Source organism: Prunus persica, chromosome G4 (genome assembly GCF_000346465.2).
Source record: "Prunus persica cultivar Lovell chromosome G4, Prunus_persica_NCBIv2, whole genome shotgun sequence".
In the NCBI taxonomy this organism is placed as follows: Eukaryota; Viridiplantae; Streptophyta; class Magnoliopsida; order Rosales; family Rosaceae; genus Prunus; species Prunus persica.
In genome coordinates, this window is record NC_034012.1 from 24,723,582 (window position 1) to 24,743,821 (window position 20,240).

Here is a 20,240-nt window from a genome sequence, read left to right on the forward strand (position 1 = left end):
CATACCCAAAATGTGTTCTTACATCAGCAAATACAATCTAACCGTTGTGAAGGATAAACCAATGTGAATATGACACATGGCTTTACAAGCTTTACAACCGCTGAAATAAGAGAGACAATCCTAAGCCTTACACTTGGCATATGAGCTCAAGGTGCTCAGCTCACAGATGACTTAAATGGACTGAATATAAACTGACTAAGTACTTACTAACTAATCAGAAATAGCTAGGCAGTTTACATTTTAACACTCCCTTTCTAAAGTGCTAGCTGATTTCACTCCAAGCATATTCCTCAAATAGCTGAACCTGTCTTTGGGAAGTGCCTTGGTGAAGATGTCAGCAATTTGCTCTTCTCCTTTGCAGTAGAGCAGCTCAATCACTCCTTCTTGGATTGCTTCTCTAATAAAATGGAACTTCCTCTTAATATGCTTGCTCCTTTGATGAAATACAGGATTTTTAGCCATTGCTATTGCTGAAGTGTTGTCACGGAACACAGTTTTTGCAGCAGTCTGTTCTTCCCCAAAGTCTTCAAGAACAAACCTAAGCCAAATGGCTTGTGATGTAGCTTCTGCTGCACTCACATACTCTGCTTCTGCTGTTGAAAGGGCCACACTATGTTGTTTGACTGATGCCCACGAAAATGCACCACTTCTAAATGAAAATGCATATCCGGAAGTGCTTTTCATATCTTCCTCTGATCCACTCCAGTCACTATCACAATATCCTACTAGAAGTGCAGACTTTCCAGTCACATACTCAATTCCATAATCAATTGTGCCTTGTATGTACCTTAGAACTCTTTTGGCTGCCCCATAGTGCATCTTAGAGGGAGTGTGCATGAATCTTGCAAGCAGGCTAGCTGAAAACATGATATCAGGTTTGGTTGCAGTTAGATATAGCAAGCTTCCTACAATTTTTCTGTACAAGCTTTCATCTGCTGCTTCACTTCCATCTTCTCTTTGCAATTTATCAGTGGCAACTAATGGAGTGCTCACTAATTTGCAATCCTTGAGTCCAAACTTATCTAGGAGAGTGAGTGCATACTTCTTTTGATGGATGAAAATGCTCCCTTCAGTTTGTGTTACTCCCATACCAAGAAAATGATGGAGTAAACCCAAGTCAGACATTTCATACTTGCACATCATCTCAACCTTGAATTCTTTCACCATTTCATCACTGCTTCCAGTATATACTATGTCATCTACATAGATTGATATAATTAATGTTCCCACACCTTCCTTGGTTCTCACATAGAGAGTTGCTTCACTTGGACTTCTGTGAAAACCACACTGATATAAGTAAGTGTCGATTTCACTGTACCAGGCCCTTGGAGCCTGATTTAGTCCATAGAGAGCTTTTCTTAGTCTGTACACCTTATCCTCAGCTCCTTTAATCACAAAGCCTTCAGGTTGATCCACATAGACTTCCTCTTCAAGAACACCATTTAAGAAAGCTGATTTGACATCCAATTGCCATAATTTCCAGCTTTCTGTGCAGCTAGTGCAATGAGAGTTCTAATAGTGTCTAACCTTGCTACTGGAGCAAAGGTTTCATTGAAATCAATCCCTGGTTTTTGTGTGTAACCCTTGGCTACAAGTCTTGCCTTGTGTTTTTGAATGGAGCCATCAAGGTTTAGTTTAGTTTTATATATCCACTTCACTCCCACAATTGGTTTGCTGCCTGGTCTATCAACCAATTTCCAAGTGGAATTCTTCTCTATCATTGATATCTCTTCAGTCATAGCCTTATTCCAAGCTTCATCTTTGGCTGCTTCATGGAAACTCTCTGGTTCAATAATGCTCAGTTTACATTGAGCATAGACCTCACTTAAGTTCTTCCATTTTTGTGAAGTATGATCAAAAGTTTCAGAGATTGAAACTAATGAATCATGTGTAGCTGATTCTAGAGTGGTTTGCAGATCATTAGCCACTTGTGGTCTCTGAGGAGATTGACTAGACTGAAGTGATTCATTTGAATATGAATCAATTTCTGATATTCTTGAACTTTCTTCTTCATGCCATGGAATAGTCACTTGTACTTCTTCATTCAACTCCTAATTCCACATTGCTATCTCATCAAAGATAATGCTCCTTGAGAGTTCAATCTTTTTAGTTTCTAGATTAAAGACTCTATACCCTTTCTCACAAATCCCATATCTGAGAAATACTCCCTTCATTCCAGTTTCTTCCAGCTTGTGTCTTTTCTGAGAAGGAATATGGATATAGCACAGTGAACCAAATATTCTCAAGTGCTTGACACCTGGTTTTCTCCCACTGAACTTCTCGAATGGAGTTGTATTATCCTAAGCACTTGTTGGACTTCTATTTTGCAGGTATACAGCTGTATTGATAGCTTCTACCCAAAATTTCAAAAGGATTTTCTTCTCATGCATCATTGTTCTTGCCATTTCCATCACAGTACGATTCTTTCTCTCTGCAACTCCATTCTGTTGCGGAGAGTAGGCTATAGTTAGTTGCCTTTCTAATCCCATCTCTTCACAAAACTTTGAAAATTCCAAAGATGTATATTCTCCACCTCTATCACTTCTTAGCTTCTTAATTTGATAACCACTTTGCAACTCAACCATGTTTTTGAACCTTTTGAATATGTTGAATGCTTGAGACTTATGCTGCAAGAAAAACACCCAACACATTCTAGTGTGATCATCAATGAAGGTGAGAAAGTATCTATTCCTTCCAAGAGTGATAGACTGCATTGGACCATAGATATCTGAGTGAATCAGTTCTAGTGGTTGTGAGGCTCTCCAAGCTATTTCCTTATCAAATGAACTTCTGTGACTCTTGCCTATAGCACAACCCGAGCAAATCTTCTCAGATTCTTGTAACTTAGGTAGACCCTGAACCATGTCTTTCTCTTGTAAGAGTCTCAAACTACAGTAGTTTAGATGCCCAAATCTTCTGTGCCACAAGCAAGATGGTTCTCCAAATGTTGCTCTATTTGCCACAGGAGGATTGACATATTTGAGATCTAAGGGAAAACATCTGTTCCCTTTCATTTGAACTCTTGCAATCAGCTCTTGCAATTGCTTATCTTCATAAATGTCAACCTCATTATCACCAAACACCAACCAATGCCCATGCTCTATCATCTGTCCTACGCTCAACAGATTCTCATCCAAACCAGGTACAATCATGACTTCTCTAATAAATCTAGTAACCCCTTGCACATCTATAGCCAAAGTACCTTTGCCTATTGATTGTACTAAATCACCAGTGCCCATCTTAACTTTACAATTCACATTTCTATCTATATCAATAAGTAAGGACTCATAAGCAGTCATATGATTACTACAAGCACTGTCCACATACCAAACATTCATATTTTTTTCAATAGAAGCTGAATGACAAGCATAGAACATAGTAGCAGGTTCTGTTACCTTGCTAGCCAAGTTCGCAAGTTTCTCAGTCTTATTTGATTGTTCATAGTCTTTAATGGGATGCCCAAAACGATTGTACCCATAGCACTTTGGCTTTCCTTTAAACCAGCATTCTCCATAGTGAAGCTTATCACAGTGCTTGCATTTCCCTTTTGCTTGATCTGATTTTTCCCCTGGTTCATGCTTTCCTCCTTGGTTGCCACTATTTTGAGGTTTTGAATCCCATTTCTTACCCTTCGATTTCCAGCTCTTCTTTGATTTATTATTACCAAAACCAGAATTGGACTGAGATCCCTTTTGATTTATGCTCATGCTGCTGAAGGCTTTCTCAGTGGTGTTCTCAGCATGCCTATCAAGGCGCTGAGCAAAACCCCTCAATGCAGCAATCACCTCTTGCACCTCAATCATTTCAATATCCTTAGTTTGTTCAATTACATAACAGGCAGGATCAAACTCCTTAGTCAGGCTTATAAGTAGTTTTTGAACTAACCTTCCTTTGGATAGGTCTTCCCCATATCCCTTCATCTGATTCACAAGCTCAAGTAGGCGAGTGAGGTATCCAGACAAGGTCTCATCATCCCTCATCCTTGTGTACTCAAAATCACGACGCAAACCCTGCAATTTGATGGATCTGACCTGCTTATCACCATGAAATTCCTGATGTAAAATATCCCATGCACCCTTTGAGGTTTCTTCATTCGAAATCCTAGGGAAAATGTCTTCTGAGACAGCCTCTTGGATAATCCCAAGTGCCTTAGCATCCTTCATTAATAGAGCTTCCTTCTCAGAATCCGATGACCCAGCATCATCCACCTTCTTCCCCTTTGAATCTGGAATTTGAAGCCCATTTTCAACTAAATCCCAGATTCCATGAGATTTGAAAATCGTTCTCATTCGAATCTTCCAAAATCATAGTTGTCCCCATTGAATATTGGAGCTCTGAGATCACTCCCACCTGACCCAGCCATCTAAGACAGAATCAATGAACTGAGTCGGAAATTTCTCCTCGGATTTCCAAGCTCAGCCCACACACAGCTTCAACGCCCACTATCCAGATCCAACCTTCACTGTTGATACCATGTTGAGATTTGGATTGTCAAAGGGAGCTAGAGAGCAAAAGACTGAGAGAGGGAGAGAGAGCCTGAGCAAGAAGGAATCAATATGGTTGTGACCACTACTCCTCTGCTTATCCGTTGCAGCAGAGCAGACTATATTCATACCCAAAATGTGTTCTTACATCAGCAAATACAATCTAACCGTTGTGAAGGATAAACCAATGTGAATATGACACATGGCTTTACAAAGCTTTACAACCGTTGAAATAAGAGAGACAATCCTAAGCCTTACACTTGGCATATGAGCTCAAGGTGCTCAGCTCACAGATGACTTAAATGGACTGAATATAAACTGACTAAGTACTTACTAACTAATCAGAAATTAGCTAGGCAGTTTACATTTTAACACCCCTCAATACCCTGCAGCACAGGTGAGATGATTAATTTTTCTTTTCTAGAGAACAGGAAAGTGTTCACAAGATAGTACTTTCCAATATAAACAGTTGTAGAACACTCAGATAAGACAACAGCATAAGTAACTGCTACATATCAAGGCAATTCCCCAATAAATACAAGAACATTTTACATTTATAGACAAAAAAGAAAGTTGGAATATTTTAGGAAGGGAAATGCAGCCTTACAAATGCTTTAAATTGGACAGTTGACCCCAGGTATTGGGTATAGGACCTCTGAAATTATTGTTTGCAAGATTTAGATTCTGTAGATGTGTCATGTTGGCAAGATAAATGGGTAACAGGCCTGTTAGACTATTATCCTGGAAGTCCCTGCATAAATAAAGTTATTTTATCAAAATTCATGACTGGATGCAAAAAAATATATTCTTCAGAATTAAACAAACAAGTACAATAATGAAGGCGTTGGTATTATATTCCACTTTTTTCTATGACTCAGTTGACAGTATGTAAAGTTACAATGATAAAGGGAAAACTTAAATTCTCCCTCTCTCTCTCTCTCTCTCTCTCTCTCTCTCTCTCTCTCTGTAACACCCCGACTCCAAATTAAATGTCTATTTTAACCTATTTATATTAAATTACGAATTTACCCTTGGGGTAGGGGTAAATTGGTCACTTTCTTAATCAGAAGGATTTTGGGACCACGGATAGTATTTCTGAGTAGGTAGTACTGAGACGAATTCGTAGACACGCGGTAGGCTTGAATCGGAATTGTAACGAAAAAGTTACGGGAAAAACACTATCAGTGGCAAAACTGTAAACATTTCAAAAAGTTTGGTAAAAATCAGATTTTTCACCTCAGCTCTCTCTCTCTCTCTCCTCGCGCGCGCTCGACACTCTCTTTCTCCTCAGTCTCTCTCTCTCCCCGACACCGACTCTCTCTCTCCTCGGTTCTCTCAGCTCCGGCGACGGCAGGACACGAGACCGGTCCCGATTGATCCACCTTGACGTCCCGATCAACACCTGCCCGTTTTCCCCGTCGAAAACCACGAACTCAAACCGCGAGCTCGACTGTTTTGAACCGGAGCTTTCCCGCCGTCGCGCCGCCTCCTCCGCCCCCCAAACCCGGTGAGTGAGGTATGGTTTCTCATCCATTTTTCGAGTCCTAGCTGACTGTTGTATAGGTTTGGACCGATTCATTGTCTAGGAAATCGATTAGAAAATCTAGGTTTTGGCCGGATTTCAAAATGAAATTTCGGCCAGTTGCCGCCCGAATTGGACCTTCCCGTAGTTGAATGAAGTGATCTTGACCTTGAGTAGAAGCTAGGGTAGGAAAGGTGAGCTCGGCTGTGGAGTTTTTTCGTTCCCGGAATTACTCTACACACCCACGCGCTACCGGCGCTTGTGGCGGCGCGTGGGCGAGGCTGGTGCGGTTGTAAATTAATCCAATGAGATCCTCAGGTTGTCACGAGCGCATAGGAATTCGCGGATCTCAATTCGGATGTAGTTTGGCTATCGAACGGATTTTCGCATATTGTGCGTTATCCGGGTTCGATAGGTTCCGACCGTTAGATCTTTCCCGAATTAAAATATGTTGTTCTAGGTATTTCTAGGACCATATGGGACTTTACGAATTATGAATCGGAGCCCCGGATGTTCCGATTCAATAATGCAAAGTTTGCGGGTTAGCGATAACTGTAAAATCGCGAACGATTCCTAAACCTGTAATCGGACCTTAGGATACCTTCTTCAACGTGCACGTATGGGGAATTTGGGATTTAAGCATTCAATTTGTGATTTCCGCTTCGACGTAATTTTATATTAAGTAACGGTTCGTATCTCGAAATAGGTGTTTCGACTACACGTACTCAGCAGGCAGGACCCTCACGTGGTCAGGCAGCGTGGGAATACTTGTGAGTGGACTTTGTTTTCAATCATATGCATGGTTTTAATTGATGAAAGATTTTTGCATAATGTTTTAATGGCTTATTGAATATATATTATATTCATGAGTTGATTATGTTGGTTGTATAGCGCTTGGCAATATATTGTGAGTTTGGCATTGTGGGTTTTGAGAGTGCATTTTATATGGTTGTGGGGAAGTATATTTATATATTATCTATAGACGAAATACTTGGGTTGTTGAAGGGTGTTGTGGAAGAATTTGATTTTTGAGAGAAGTTGTATGATTACACTATGTAAGTACCTTCCCCAGTTATCAGTATCACTCGCGGCGTTGGATGTTCCGGCATGTGAGACACTTTCCATATGCGGCGTTGGATATTCCGGCGTATGGAAAGACTTTGTGTAGTGTTTTGGGTCATCACCATGGCGTTGGATGTTCCGGTGTGTGATGATCCAGTCTGCGCGCGTAAGACATAGTTTGGGAGCTACACATGGCGTTAGATGTTCCGGTGTGGGAGCTTTGGAGTTTCGTCCCCTAGTTGGACCGCTCATCCCTAGACGTAGGATAGCACCTGGAAATCCTGCGGACTAGTCAAACGATCCCCCAGTTGGATTGTTTCCCCGGTACCTAGGTGATGTGATGAGTATATCGTATAGCTATTTATAGTTATATATATATGTATATTTTTATGTATACGTATAGTTGAGTGAGTGAAGAATTAGAGTTTTTCGGTGGTTTGACAGGAGTTGTAAGATTGAGAGAATGGGATTCTTTTTGAAGGAGATAACTGGTGTTTTAGAAGAGTTTTAATGAATGTTGTTTTGAGTAATTATTTATTGAATTGTGAACCTGCATGACTTGAGCATTATTTTTACATGGTGGGGTTACTATATATTTTTTAACTGCAAATCTGGTTTTTGTCCACTCACATATTTTCTGTTTTGCGCCCCCAGCTAGTAGTCGCTCCAGGAAGCGTGCAAGTGGTGTACGAGGCTCGAACTGTGAATCTTTCTAGTTAGGAACTGAGTAATTTCTTCTACTCAACTGTTCTTATAATTTAAATTCAGTAGATGCTCTGTATTGCCCATGGTAGATTTTACTTGTGAGGCCGGAGGCCACTCTAGTATGACTTGTAGAATTAAGAAAGCATGCTGCTGGTTGGGATTTTTATTTTATGTATGTTGCAGGTTGAATAGTTTTTGTTGGGATTGCTTAATTACAGGGGAGACTCTGCCAAATTTTTAGTAGAAAGTCTCGGTTTCTTAGTAAGTGGGCCCGGCATCGGAAAGATGTCAGAATAAAGACGGGGTCCACTTCGGTTTTCGGAAAATTCCGGGGCGGGTCCTGTCACTCTCTCTCTCTCTTGGTACCAGAGCACAGACTAGTGATCCAAATCAGGTTTCAGCCAATGGATTATGTTACATTTTCTGACACCATCAGCCACAGAATACTAATGCATCAAGAAGTTGACTTACAGGCTAGCCAAACATTTCAGTTTAGTAATCGAAGGAGAAAGCGTTCCAGAAAATCCATTTGATGCCAGGCTCCTGCAAAGTAGTACATTCACAAACTAAATGTACTGCAATGATAAATGATTTTCAAAGATGGCGATATTAATAAAATATATATTTTTCATGATCATAAAATTTAGTTTAACTTACAGGGATATGACATTTCCATTTCTACAAGTGACATGAGACCAGCTAAAATAGGGGCTAACGAGATTATTATTCCAATCTGTTATTCGGCCACTGGAATCATTCAGTGCCCTAAGCAAATCGATCAATGCTTCACCTGCACATTATCGTAAGTGAAGAACAAAATTGTATGTAGAACCATAAATGGCTGGTGAAAAGAACTTTTGTTTATATTACAATTCTGATAAATGAAAAATGAAAAATTCTTGGACTTAGGTAAGGCAGAACACACAAACCATGTGAGCACGGCAGTAGATAAGGTAGAACACATAAAGCCTGTGAGTACGACAGTAAATAAGGCAGAAGCAAAGACAAGGGGCAAGGCCACAGCAACAACAACGACAATGACCACATCAATGGAAAGCAAAGCAAGCAAAGACAACATCAACGGCGGCAACATCGACCACAACAGAAACACACCAGCAAAGGCATGAGCAACAATACTGGCACCATAACATGCATGAGCAACAATACTGGTACCGAACAACAGCAATATAAGGCACTGGCACCAGCAAGAGCATTAAGGCCGGGACATAATAGGCATCATCAACAGTAATCAACATTGTCCCCAACAAGAGTCATAATAGGCAGGAGCAATAATATTGTCCCCAACAAGAGACATAACAGGGATGAGCAACGGTACTGGCACCAGCAAAGGACATAGTAGTTAGCAGCAATAACAATGACAAATACTTCCATTATCGCACAAACAACTTATCTTCACTCCCCCTCTTCCCCTGAAGAGAACGGGTCATCAGAACCATAAGAGAAGTGGCACTTAAGAAACAGAAGCTGACTTACGCTCAAATGTAGAAGAATCAGTCATGGCAGATAGGTAGCTAAATTGCAGTGGAATAGATAAGCAGCGATGTCACTCCCCCTCAAATCCGACGATGTATGAGAGTCGAGATTTGGAGAAAGCAACACCGAAAAATAAAGTTGCAGCACCCAAATAAAGTTGCATCTATTTCCCCATCAAATCTGACACTGGTAAAAGGTCGAGATTTGGAAGATGATAAATTGAAATAATAGTAAAGAGACTCAAACATGCCAGTCTCGTGGCAGAAACAAATGCAAGAGGGGAAGGTGGTAGCATAAAGCTGTCCCATGTAGAAAAAACTTTAGAAAAAGAGAATAGTAAGGGAGGAAACCCAACAAATCATGAACAGAGACAAAGACAAAGATAAGGTGCTCAAACAGGAATTAGAGCAAAGGACACCGAAAAAAGGAAACCTTTCATGTGTGGAATAGGAATAGATAGAGTGCCCATCAAAGGGAAGCAATATTATATAAGGGAGTTGTGAAAGCGAGAGATAATGCAGTGAGAAAACAACAAAATGAAAGAGGTTGGTAAAAGAGAGATGAGAAATAGAGAGGACCTGAAAAGAGTTTGGTTGCATAGCAGGGGAAACCACATCGATAGATCAAAGAGGAAGAAACTAAAGATATTTAAAAAGTAAAGCATGGGAAATTGCATGTGACAATTTTTAAAAAGAAACTAGTGGAAGAAAGTGAGGTGCTAGAACCGAAAAAAGGATAGAATAATGCTGTGATTGAAGGAAAATAATGACAAAGGAAGGTATCTGTGAGGAAATAGACAAACAGAGAAAGGGATGAATATTGGAAAGAGGCCAAAGGTAGAAAGAAATAAGCATAAGGGTAAAAGGGAAGGAGATAGAAAAATAAATAATAAACACCCAACGGGAAAGGCTAGAGTGACAAAGCTGGAGAGATGGCGTGGGGAAAGAACACAACAAACACCAGCCATTGGGCATAGACAAACAAAAGAGATAAACATAAACAAAAGAGAGCTAAATAGAGCAAAAAGAGAAACAAAGAAAGGGTGCTCAAAACTGAGAAGCGGAAAGGCAACTCAGGAGAACAGCCGAAGATGACAGAGATCGGCAGAACAATCAAAGGAAAGGCTCGGTGAGTGGTGACAAGGCTCGCGGAGGAAAGCAACGGCTCGGTGAGCGGTGACGAGGCTCACGGAGTAAAAAGACCTGTTATGAAGTTTCAAAGATAAAGAAGCTGGGACATCAAGAAAGACCATCAGGCATACAAAGATTAAAAATTAAAAAATTTGGAACAATAGCAAAGAAGCATGTGAAGGCTAGGTGTGGTGAAAACACATATGAGAGGATTGATCAAAAGAAGATGACTATACAAGATGAAGACCCATGATGGGTTAGGAATGAGGAGTGCCAACGACTCTCAATTTGACAGAGGTGATCACATGTTAGAAACTAGGCTCTGATACTATGTCAAACAAAGTAGGGTAAATATTCAATTATGCTCAGATACGCTCATATTTTTATTCTTCTCCAATATGGAGGTATTTATACAAGTACAAAGCTGTGTTAACCCTAAATAAAATAGGAAATATATCTAAATTACAATAGGAAGTAAATCTCTATTACAATAGGACTAAATAATAATTGGTAAGTAACCAAAATTCTAATAAAATAAGAAACCAAAATCCTAACTAAGGAAGGAACCAAAATCCTAACTAAATAAGGACTTGCCAACAGCACGACCTTGATGCACTATGAGAATCGAGGCGCTGGCCACAATGTTGGACGATGCCAATGCATCTCCCAAGGGTCCGAGCTCCGGGCAGTCACCCCACTCGGATAGCCCGAACGTGAGTGGTGAGGAACCTGTTTGCCCTATTCCCACGATATAAAGATCATAGTCATTTCCCATGGCGCTTATCAATTTGAGAGTTTCTTCTCCATTGTTCAACACCTCGTGAATTAATTTTATGGAAGGTTGGTTCCTAGCATTGAGCACAAAGCTCTCTATATATTGGTCGTCTAGTTGTTTCTCCTTCTCATTTTCCTCTATCATCTCTAAAATATTCTTCTTTTCGTCCTCATCATGATCGTGATCATTATTATTAGGATTGTTGGGAGGGAGATCTGAATGAACTGCCGCATCTTTACTGACAATGAAACGAACCACAGTTAAGCTGATATTAGGTTTAGGGTTAGGATTGCTGGCCATCCTCCATGCATATGCCAATGCCTCGCGGTCATCTGACCCACTAATGAAGAGCATGGCACAGCGGCAGCAGCCATGGCCATCTTCATTTTTAATGTTAGATGAATCGGTGAGTCCACGATCCACGAAGATGGCCACCGAACAAGAAGAGTTCTCTAGAAGGTTCTTGTTAATGCCTCTAAAAGAGGGGTTTCCGTTGTCCATTCCCCCGTCAATGGTGGATTGCTTGTGGAAAGGAATGATTATGAGGTCTGCACTCTTGTCGTCCGCAAGGTTGCAAATGTCCTCATGCATGGAGGCGTAAGAGGACACAACAGTTAGTGCGTCCACGAACAAGCTGCTTTCTTCACTTTCGGTCTCAAGTTTTTCAAAGGCAGCGACAATTTGGTCAGAAGGCGAAGAATGCTTTTGATTTTTGGCTGTAATTTTACTTGTCTTACGAATATTGCTGCATGTGTCGTGGACTATGAGCATGGCAGAAGCATGGCCACTGAGCTCCACCAGATGGACCGCAAAGACGAACATCGGGGATTGTTTGGTGGGATTGGAAATCTCCAACAGATTGATGACGCTTGAAACATTGCTTGTTCAATGGAAGCAAGTAAGGATTCGAAACTCTGAGTTGGCTTGTATGCTTCTTATGCTTCTGTGCGTGTGCTGCTTAGATGGCACATTCGACTTGTAAATCAAAGCCAAAATGGGTCCAACCGCTGCCGTCATTATCAAAATTGCAAGCATCATTACTGAAAAAGTATTGTGGTCCAAAACCTGCATTTATATATATATATATATATATTTGCCAATTAAAACAATATAAAATCAGGAATTTAACACATGGTTTTAAGATATATATTTCTTAGATGTAATCTATGTGTACTATTATTTAGGAGAACACTTGGTATCATTGTGTTAAATTTCGGAGAGACGGGCCAGCGGTCCATTACCAGCAACACCAATATTATCCCCAACTTGATTAATTAATCATGGAATATTGTGTGTATGTGGGTGTGGAAGAGGCAACTGCACATGCAATAATGAAATAGTTGTACATAATAGTATATACATACATGTAAGTCCCGCCCAGAATTGAGGATTATTATAGCCAGCAGGCCTTTGGTGTTCATGACTAGTCCGAAAGCCAAACTGTCCCTCACCGACATTTTGTTGATGATGGCAGCGACAAAAGTCGCAACAAATTTAGCGAGGAAAGCCAGGGCAACAATTGACATGACAATTAGAAGGCTTGTACTGCGAAAGACAACAACGACATGCGTTCTCATCCCAAGAATCAAAAAGAAGAAGGCGACGTAGCACAAGCAACAAAGGTTTCAAGCGAAACCTTAAGTAACAAGATATCTGGATTCCACCAAAAATTAAGAGGAATTTTATTGGGATAATTGTATTAAAATCTGAGATAATGAAAAACGACAGACAAACCAGTCTAAATACACAATTCTCAACCCTTGAACTGCCAGGGGAGTTATTACATTAAAACTAAAAAAACAGAATTAATTCGGAGGCTTAACTACGTAACTCCGAAACTGAAAACAGAATTTATTCGGATAATTAACTACGAAATTTGAAAGCAGTTTTGGAAGGCCAAACGACCTCAGAATGCCAAAATCCATCATACATCACAGCTAGGCTGTGAGTTTGACTCGTGGCGTCGTTCCCTTTTCGAAATGGTATTTTGCGTCCTAATCTGAGCTCGGACGACAAATCTGCAAATTCCCGCTACGTCCTTTTTTTAGCTCAACCGCGATAAAATCTGCCATCTGTTCTACATCAGTCCCCTCCACCGCTGAAGAACTCGACCCCGAGTTATGATCTGGATAAAGGACCTCATCTTCACAGAACTCATATAAATCTGCAACATTAAAAATATTGGAAATTCCCATGGAATCTGGTAACTCAATAACATAGGCATTATCATTGATCCGTTTGAGCACTTTGTAAGGACCATATTTTTTTGGTTTAAGCTTGCTATATGTGCCAACTGGAAACCTCTCCTTCCTCAGAAATATCATCACAGAATCGCCTTCCCGAAACACTTTAACTCACCTATGCCTATCTGCAGCAGCTTTGTACTTTGCATTAGTTTGCTCAAGTTTCTGCTTGACTTCATCTCGAACGGCAACTACTTCCTCTGCCAAATTTTTTGTTGCCACACTGGTTTGCTGGCCCCTAGGCAGTTTCACCAAATCTACAACATGATTAGGTATAGCAGTATAAACAATGGAAAATGGAGACTTCCCAGTGGCACTATGGACTGCACTGTTATATGCAAACTCCACCTGCGGTAGTGCATAATCCCATTGTTTTGGCTTCTCTCCACAGACGCTGCGTACCATATTGCCCAATGTCCGGTTTGTAACCTCAGTCTGGCCATCGGTTTGGGGATGGGCAGTGCTGCTACGATTCAAAGTAGTCCCAAACAGCCTCCACAAGGTGATCCAAAAATGGCTCAAGAACTTGGTGTCACGATCGGATGTAATGGATGTAGGAACCCCATGCAAGCGAACAACCTCCCTGAAAAACAGTTTGGCTATATTTGATGCATCAGCAGTCTTTTTGCAGGCTATGAAATGCGCCATTTTTGAGAACCGATCAACCACCACAAATACAGAGTCCACTCCCCTTTGTGTTCGGGGCAATCCGAGGACAAAATCCATAGCAAGATCCTGCCAAATATCGTTAGGAACTGGTAATGGCATATATAATCCAGTGTTTTGTACCTGCACCTTCGAAGTTTGACAAGTGTAGCACTTGCGCACAATAGTTCCAACATCTCGTTTGAGCTGTGGCCAGTAAAATCTCTCCTCCATCCCTGCAATTGTTTTATCATGGCCTAGGTGGCCACTCAACCCTCCACCATGCAAGTCCCGAATGAGCTTCTCCCTTAAGGAGGAAACTGGAATACATAACTGGTTGCCTTTGAACAAATAACCTTCATTAAGGAAGTAATCTGCCATCGGCTCTTGATTGGTGCACTTAGTCCAAATTTCCCGAAAATCATCATCACCTTCATATAATTCCTTCAGACATTCAAACCCCACAACTTCTTGAGTCAGCGTGACTAACAATGAAGCTCTTCGACTCAGCGCATCCGCCACACGATTTGTCTTGCCGGAATTATGCTTGATAACGAACGAAAATTTCTGCAAAAAAGTCACCCATCTAGCATGCATCTTATCAATATTTTTCTGGCTGTTAATATACTTCAACGCTTGATGATCTGTAAACAGAACAAATTCCTTCTGGATAAGATAGTGCTCCCATTGCTTCAAAGCTCGAACAACCGCATAGAACTCTTGGTCATAAGTACTCCACTTTTGACATGCATCCCTCAACTTTTCAGAGAAGAACGCAACTGGCCGCTTGTCTTGTGAAAGCACAGCTCCGACTCCCACACCGCTGGCATCACATTCAACTTCGAAAACTTTCTCAAAGTTTGGAAGGGCTAGAACCGGCGCGGTGCAAAGCTTTTCTTTTATATTTGCAAAGCTTTTCTCTTGCTCCTCTCCCCAGCTGAACCGGCCCTTCTTCAAACACTATGTGATAGGTGCAGCGATGGAGCTGAAATGTCTCACAAATCTTCTGTAAAAGGTGGCCAAACCATGGAAACTTTGAACTTCAGAAACTGTTTTTGGAGCTGGCCAGTCAAGGATTGCCTTGATCTTCTCGTCATCTACCTGGATACCATTCTCACCAACAACAAAACCCAAGAACAGTAGCTTATTTGTGCAGAAAGTACATTTTTTTAGGTTCACATACAGTTTATTTTCTCTCAAAACATCTAAAACTTGTCTCAAATGCACAAGATGTTCCTCTTTTGTGGTACTGTAAATTAAGATGTCATCGAAATAAACTACGACAAAAGAGCCAATAAATGGTCGAAGAACCTGATTCATGAGTCTCATGAAAGTGCTAGGCGCATTTGACAATCCGAATGGCATCACCAACCATTCAAATAATCCGTCTTTGCTCTTGAACGTTGTTTTCCATTCGTCGCCAGGTCTGATGCGAATCTGGTGGTAACCGCTTTGCAAATCTATCTTGGAAAACACCCTTGAGCCGCTAAGAACATCCAGCATATCCTCCAACCGTGGAATGGGAAACCTGTACTTGACTGTTATCTTGTTGATTGCTCGGCTATCAACACACATTCGCCAAGTCTTGTCTTTCTTCGGAACCAGCAAAACAGGAACTGCGCAGGGACTCAAACTCTCCCTGATAAATCCCTTCTGCAGTAATTCTTCAATCTGCTCTCTTAAGATGTCATTCTCCTTGGGGCTCATCCGATAATGGGGCAGATTCAGAAGGCTAGCTCCAGGCACCAAGTCAATTCGGTGTTGTATGTCCCGCATAGGTGGCAGCTCGTTTGGCAATTTTTCAGAAAGTAATTCCTGAAACTGTGACAAAATCTGCTGCACTGATGTAGAACAGATGGCAGATTTTATCGCGGTTGAGCTAGAAAAAGGACGTAGCGGGATCTGGATAAAGGAACTTGATTTGCTTGTGCTGCGTCACTATTGCTCGTTTTCTTTCTCTCCATTAGTCAACGTCTACTGGCCTGGTAATTATTGACTAAATAGTGCATTAATTCCTTGTAATTATAAAATAGTGGCTTTAAGTTCTTTCGTTTTTTTCTTTGGATTTAACAGTGGCTAAACTCAAAACCACCGTTACACTAGAATCAATAGGATCAGAATCTTTCCAAATCACCGTTACACTAGAATCAATAGGATCGAATATATATATATATATTCTTTAAAGAATTAATAGGATCAAATTGTTGAGATTCAATTACAAGATCCCCTGAAAAGGTGGAAGAAGAAACAAAAAGTCCTCCCTTAGGTTACTTGAATTAAAACTGGCTTCTTAATTATTCAAAAGTATCTGTGGATGAATCAATGCAGACTACTTAGACTTCACATTTCATGCCTTAAGACTTCGTGCATAGTGATCACATATTTTCTATTCGCAAACTATCTTTTAGAGTAAAGTCTACTAGGTTGGAATATTATTATTTTAATTGGGTTACAAAGTTATAATATTAACGATGATGACCTACAAATAGTTTTATTTTATATGTATATGGATCACAATATTTATCAATATGTATAGTTCAGGTTAGGAAACGACAAAATGTTGATATGACTAGGAGCTTAAAGAATTAATGAAGCGTGGATGCATTGACAAGGGTGGACCATATATAGATGTGGACATCAAAAATAAAAACAAAAACAAATATATGAAATGTGACGGACGTGGTGTTTCATTTTCAGTTTTTCTAATAGCATCTTACGGAAATCATAGTCTAAATTATTTTAAGTTATTTTAACATACGAAAAGGTTAATGGGTCTAGTCTAGTGGAAAAGAGTATTAACTTACAGATCAGTGGTCTCAGAGTCAAATCCTCATAACACCTTGATGGTGTGTGTGAAAAACTCCCTCTCTTTTGTAGTTTATATTATCGCTTATATTGCAAAATTATATATATACAAAAGAGAGTATTAATTAGTTATTATTGCTTGTTAATTCATGAAAATGAAATGGTGATGATGAATAGGTAGGACCAAGGGTGAAGAAGGACAGGGAGAGATTTCCACCAAACAACGTACTTCTGGTGTTAGCAGGAGCCGGGTTGCTGTGGATGGGATGGGCAGGTTTCAACGGGGGAGACCCGTACGTGGCAAACACGGACTCATCCATGGCCGTCCTCAACACCAACATCTGCGCCGCCACGAGCTTCTTGGTTTGGACTTGGCTCGATGTCATCTTCTTTGAGAAGCCTTCCGTCATTGGAGCTGTCCAAGGAATGATCACTGGCCTCGTCTGCATTACTCCTGCTGCAGGTACGTATTACGTAAGTTCTCAAGTTGACTTTTTTCCAGAGTTGAGTAAAGTTGAATTATATGCCTATGGGTTTAATCTAGTGAAAAAGGAACTTGATTTGCAAAACAATAAGAGTATATGTGAGAAAACTCCCCTCCTTTTCAAACCTTGACCCAAAAAAAAACAAAGCAAAGTTGACTTATATTTATCATCCCAATTAATAAAAACAAAATTAATATACTTACTTACTCGTCACAAAACGCATTGCCTTCCATTAATTAATCCAGAAAAAATAAGTTTATTTGACTTTTGACTATTCATATTTACGTTCCCTCACAGACCACGTTCTAGTTCTATTTGGTATCCTACTTGGATTCAATTTTATAAACTCAAAAACAAATTTTGAAGTTTAAAACCACAAAAACTCGTTTGATATGCCCCTTTTTAAAAACTCAAACTCAAGAAAAATTCAAAAGCACCCCTTTATTAAAAAAAAAAAGAAGAAGAGGTTTTATAGTTTTTTTCTCTCTCCTCCCTCTCCCTGTCTCTTTCTCTCTCCTTCCACTTCTCTCTCTCTCTCTCTCTCTCTCTCTCTCTCCTTTTATTTTGGAGGTTTCAATTTGAGAATTTAGGGTTTCTGATTTTAATTTCAATTTTTTTAGATCTTAAAAATAGTTTGGAGTTCAATACCAAAAAAGTTTTTGAATCTTAAAATCACCATTTGAAAACTCATATTTTAAAAAAGAATCATAGTTTTTGAATTTTTTTTTTTTTTTTTTTTTTGAGTAGGATACCAAACAAGGCCAATTTCCTTTAAAAAAATTCTCATATGGTTCTCTAACGTTTTCTCTAAATATATTTGCATCTCTTTATATATATTATTTAGCCAGTTTTTAACAGGAGAGGTGACTCATGGCATGTTGTGTTGACCATGCACAGTCATTTAATTAACCATATTAACTAGCTAGCTTTTATTTTACTTTTGTTTGTTCATAGACTGATACAATATTATTGTTTAAATATGTAAATTATTTAGGTCTGGTTCAAGGATGGGCCGCTATAGTGATGGGAGTTATGTCAGGCAGTGTGCCATGGTTCACCATGATGATAGTGGACAAGAGGTGGAAACTGCTATCTGCAGTTGACGACACCCTTGGTGTAGTTCACACCCACGCCGTGGCCGGGTTTCTTGGCGGCGTTTTAACGGGGCTTTTCGCTGAGCCTGAACTATGTGCACTCTTTTTGCCCGTCACAAACTCGCGCGGAGGCGTGTACGGAGGCTCAGGATTAATGCAAATCCTCAAACAAATTGTGGGAGCCCTATTTATCATTGGATGGAATATTGTGGTCACCTCCATTATTTGCCTAGTCTTACGGTGTATAGTTCCGTTGCGCATGCCGGAGGAACAGTTACTGATTGGGGATGACGCAGTGCATGGAGAAGAGGCATATGCATTGTGGGGTGATGGGGAGAAGTATGATGTTACTAGGCATGAGCTTTACTCCGACGATACGTCACACGCTCAAAAATATCCATCCAGTGGTGCCACTCAGGTGGTCTAACTCAAAGTTATATATTATTTATGTTAATAATCTGTTCCAAAAAGAAAAAAGAAAAAAAAGGCCAAAAATGAAAAGAGGAAAAAACGAAGTACGAAAAATAGGTGTTATTGTCAATTATTATCTTATTTTCTGGTGATCTTTTCAATGTTTTATGTAAACTGCCTATTGCCTCCGGTACTTATTCAGGGAAATTTGGAACACCAAACCATTTTTAACATGTTTAAGATTATTAGCCCCTTTTTTTAATTTACAAAATATAATCACTAGAGCCCTCTCGAATAGTGTTACCTTTACTTGAACCCTAGCATTAGTACTTGGATCTTTATTAGTAACTACAAAGGCTCCATTTGGTGGAGAGAGACTTTCATGCAACAGAAATAACACTTTTTGTTATCTTCGATCAATAGAGCAATAACATGCGGGATAATTCTTCCACGTGTCATTGCATTATTGACCGAGAATAGCTAAACAATGATATCCTCGTTACAAGAAATTTGTTTTTTGCATTTGGTGGATGGATAAAAACACTGGATTGGATCCATAATCATACTCCTGTGTTTAGTGGCCCAAGTCCACTTGGATTGGATTAGTTCTAAATTCTATTCCTGTCAAACTCAATTTTAGTAGGATTAGGAATCCCCCCAAAACTAGGGATGGACATTCAAACTGGAAAACCGAAAAATTGCGCCGACAAAAAACCGCAATTTTGTACAGTTTTAGTTATGATTCTTGTAGTGAAAAAGCTTGACTGGGTCAAACCAGACCAACCATGTATTTTTTAAAATTTTAATAAATATTTAACCCCATTACTAAATTTGTAAGCCTATAACTAATCTTTCTCTAAATCACCTATATTTTTTAGGCCCAATCACCTCCCTTTGCATTAAATTAGGTCACTTGTGAATTTTTAAAATTCAAAATTCAAAAAAAAAATATTTAAAAAACAAGGGTATACTAGTGATTTGCCCCTGAACTTGTACCTAATTTTCGATTAACCCCCTATCCTTTTTTTTTCGAAAATTAAGGATATGAACTTTTTTTTTCCGCCAATTTCCCCCCTATCGTCTAAATTCTCAACATTTCATCCAATTTTCAGTTAAATCATTTTTAAAAAATTACTTTTTTTGAAAAAATTGAAGAAAAAGAGTAAACCTAATGCCAACCCCTTCCATCTCCTCCCTTTCTCCTCCCATTCTCCCATGACCACCATCCTTTACTCCCAGACCAATCCCCCACCCCCACACCCTTCAATCCACAGACCCCTCCCTCCTCCTCTCCCTTTTTGTTCTTTCAACCACAGACTCATCACCATCATCCCCAACAGACCTTCCTCCCTTTCCGCCGTCGCCGCCTCCTCTCTCTCTCTCTT

The 20,240-nt window shown here is 39.9% G+C and overlaps 1 protein-coding gene across 1 annotated transcript; it reads left to right on the forward strand.

The window, feature by feature from the left end:
• LOC18779230 (ammonium transporter 3 member 1) lies at positions 15,916-18,923 on the forward strand. The gene is made up of 3 exons (XM_007211597.2): positions 15,916-16,045; positions 17,047-17,328; positions 18,345-18,923. The coding sequence occupies exons 1-3, from the start codon at positions 15,916-15,918 to the stop codon at positions 18,869-18,871; spliced, it is 939 nt and encodes a 312-aa protein (XP_007211659.1). The 3' UTR covers positions 18,872-18,923.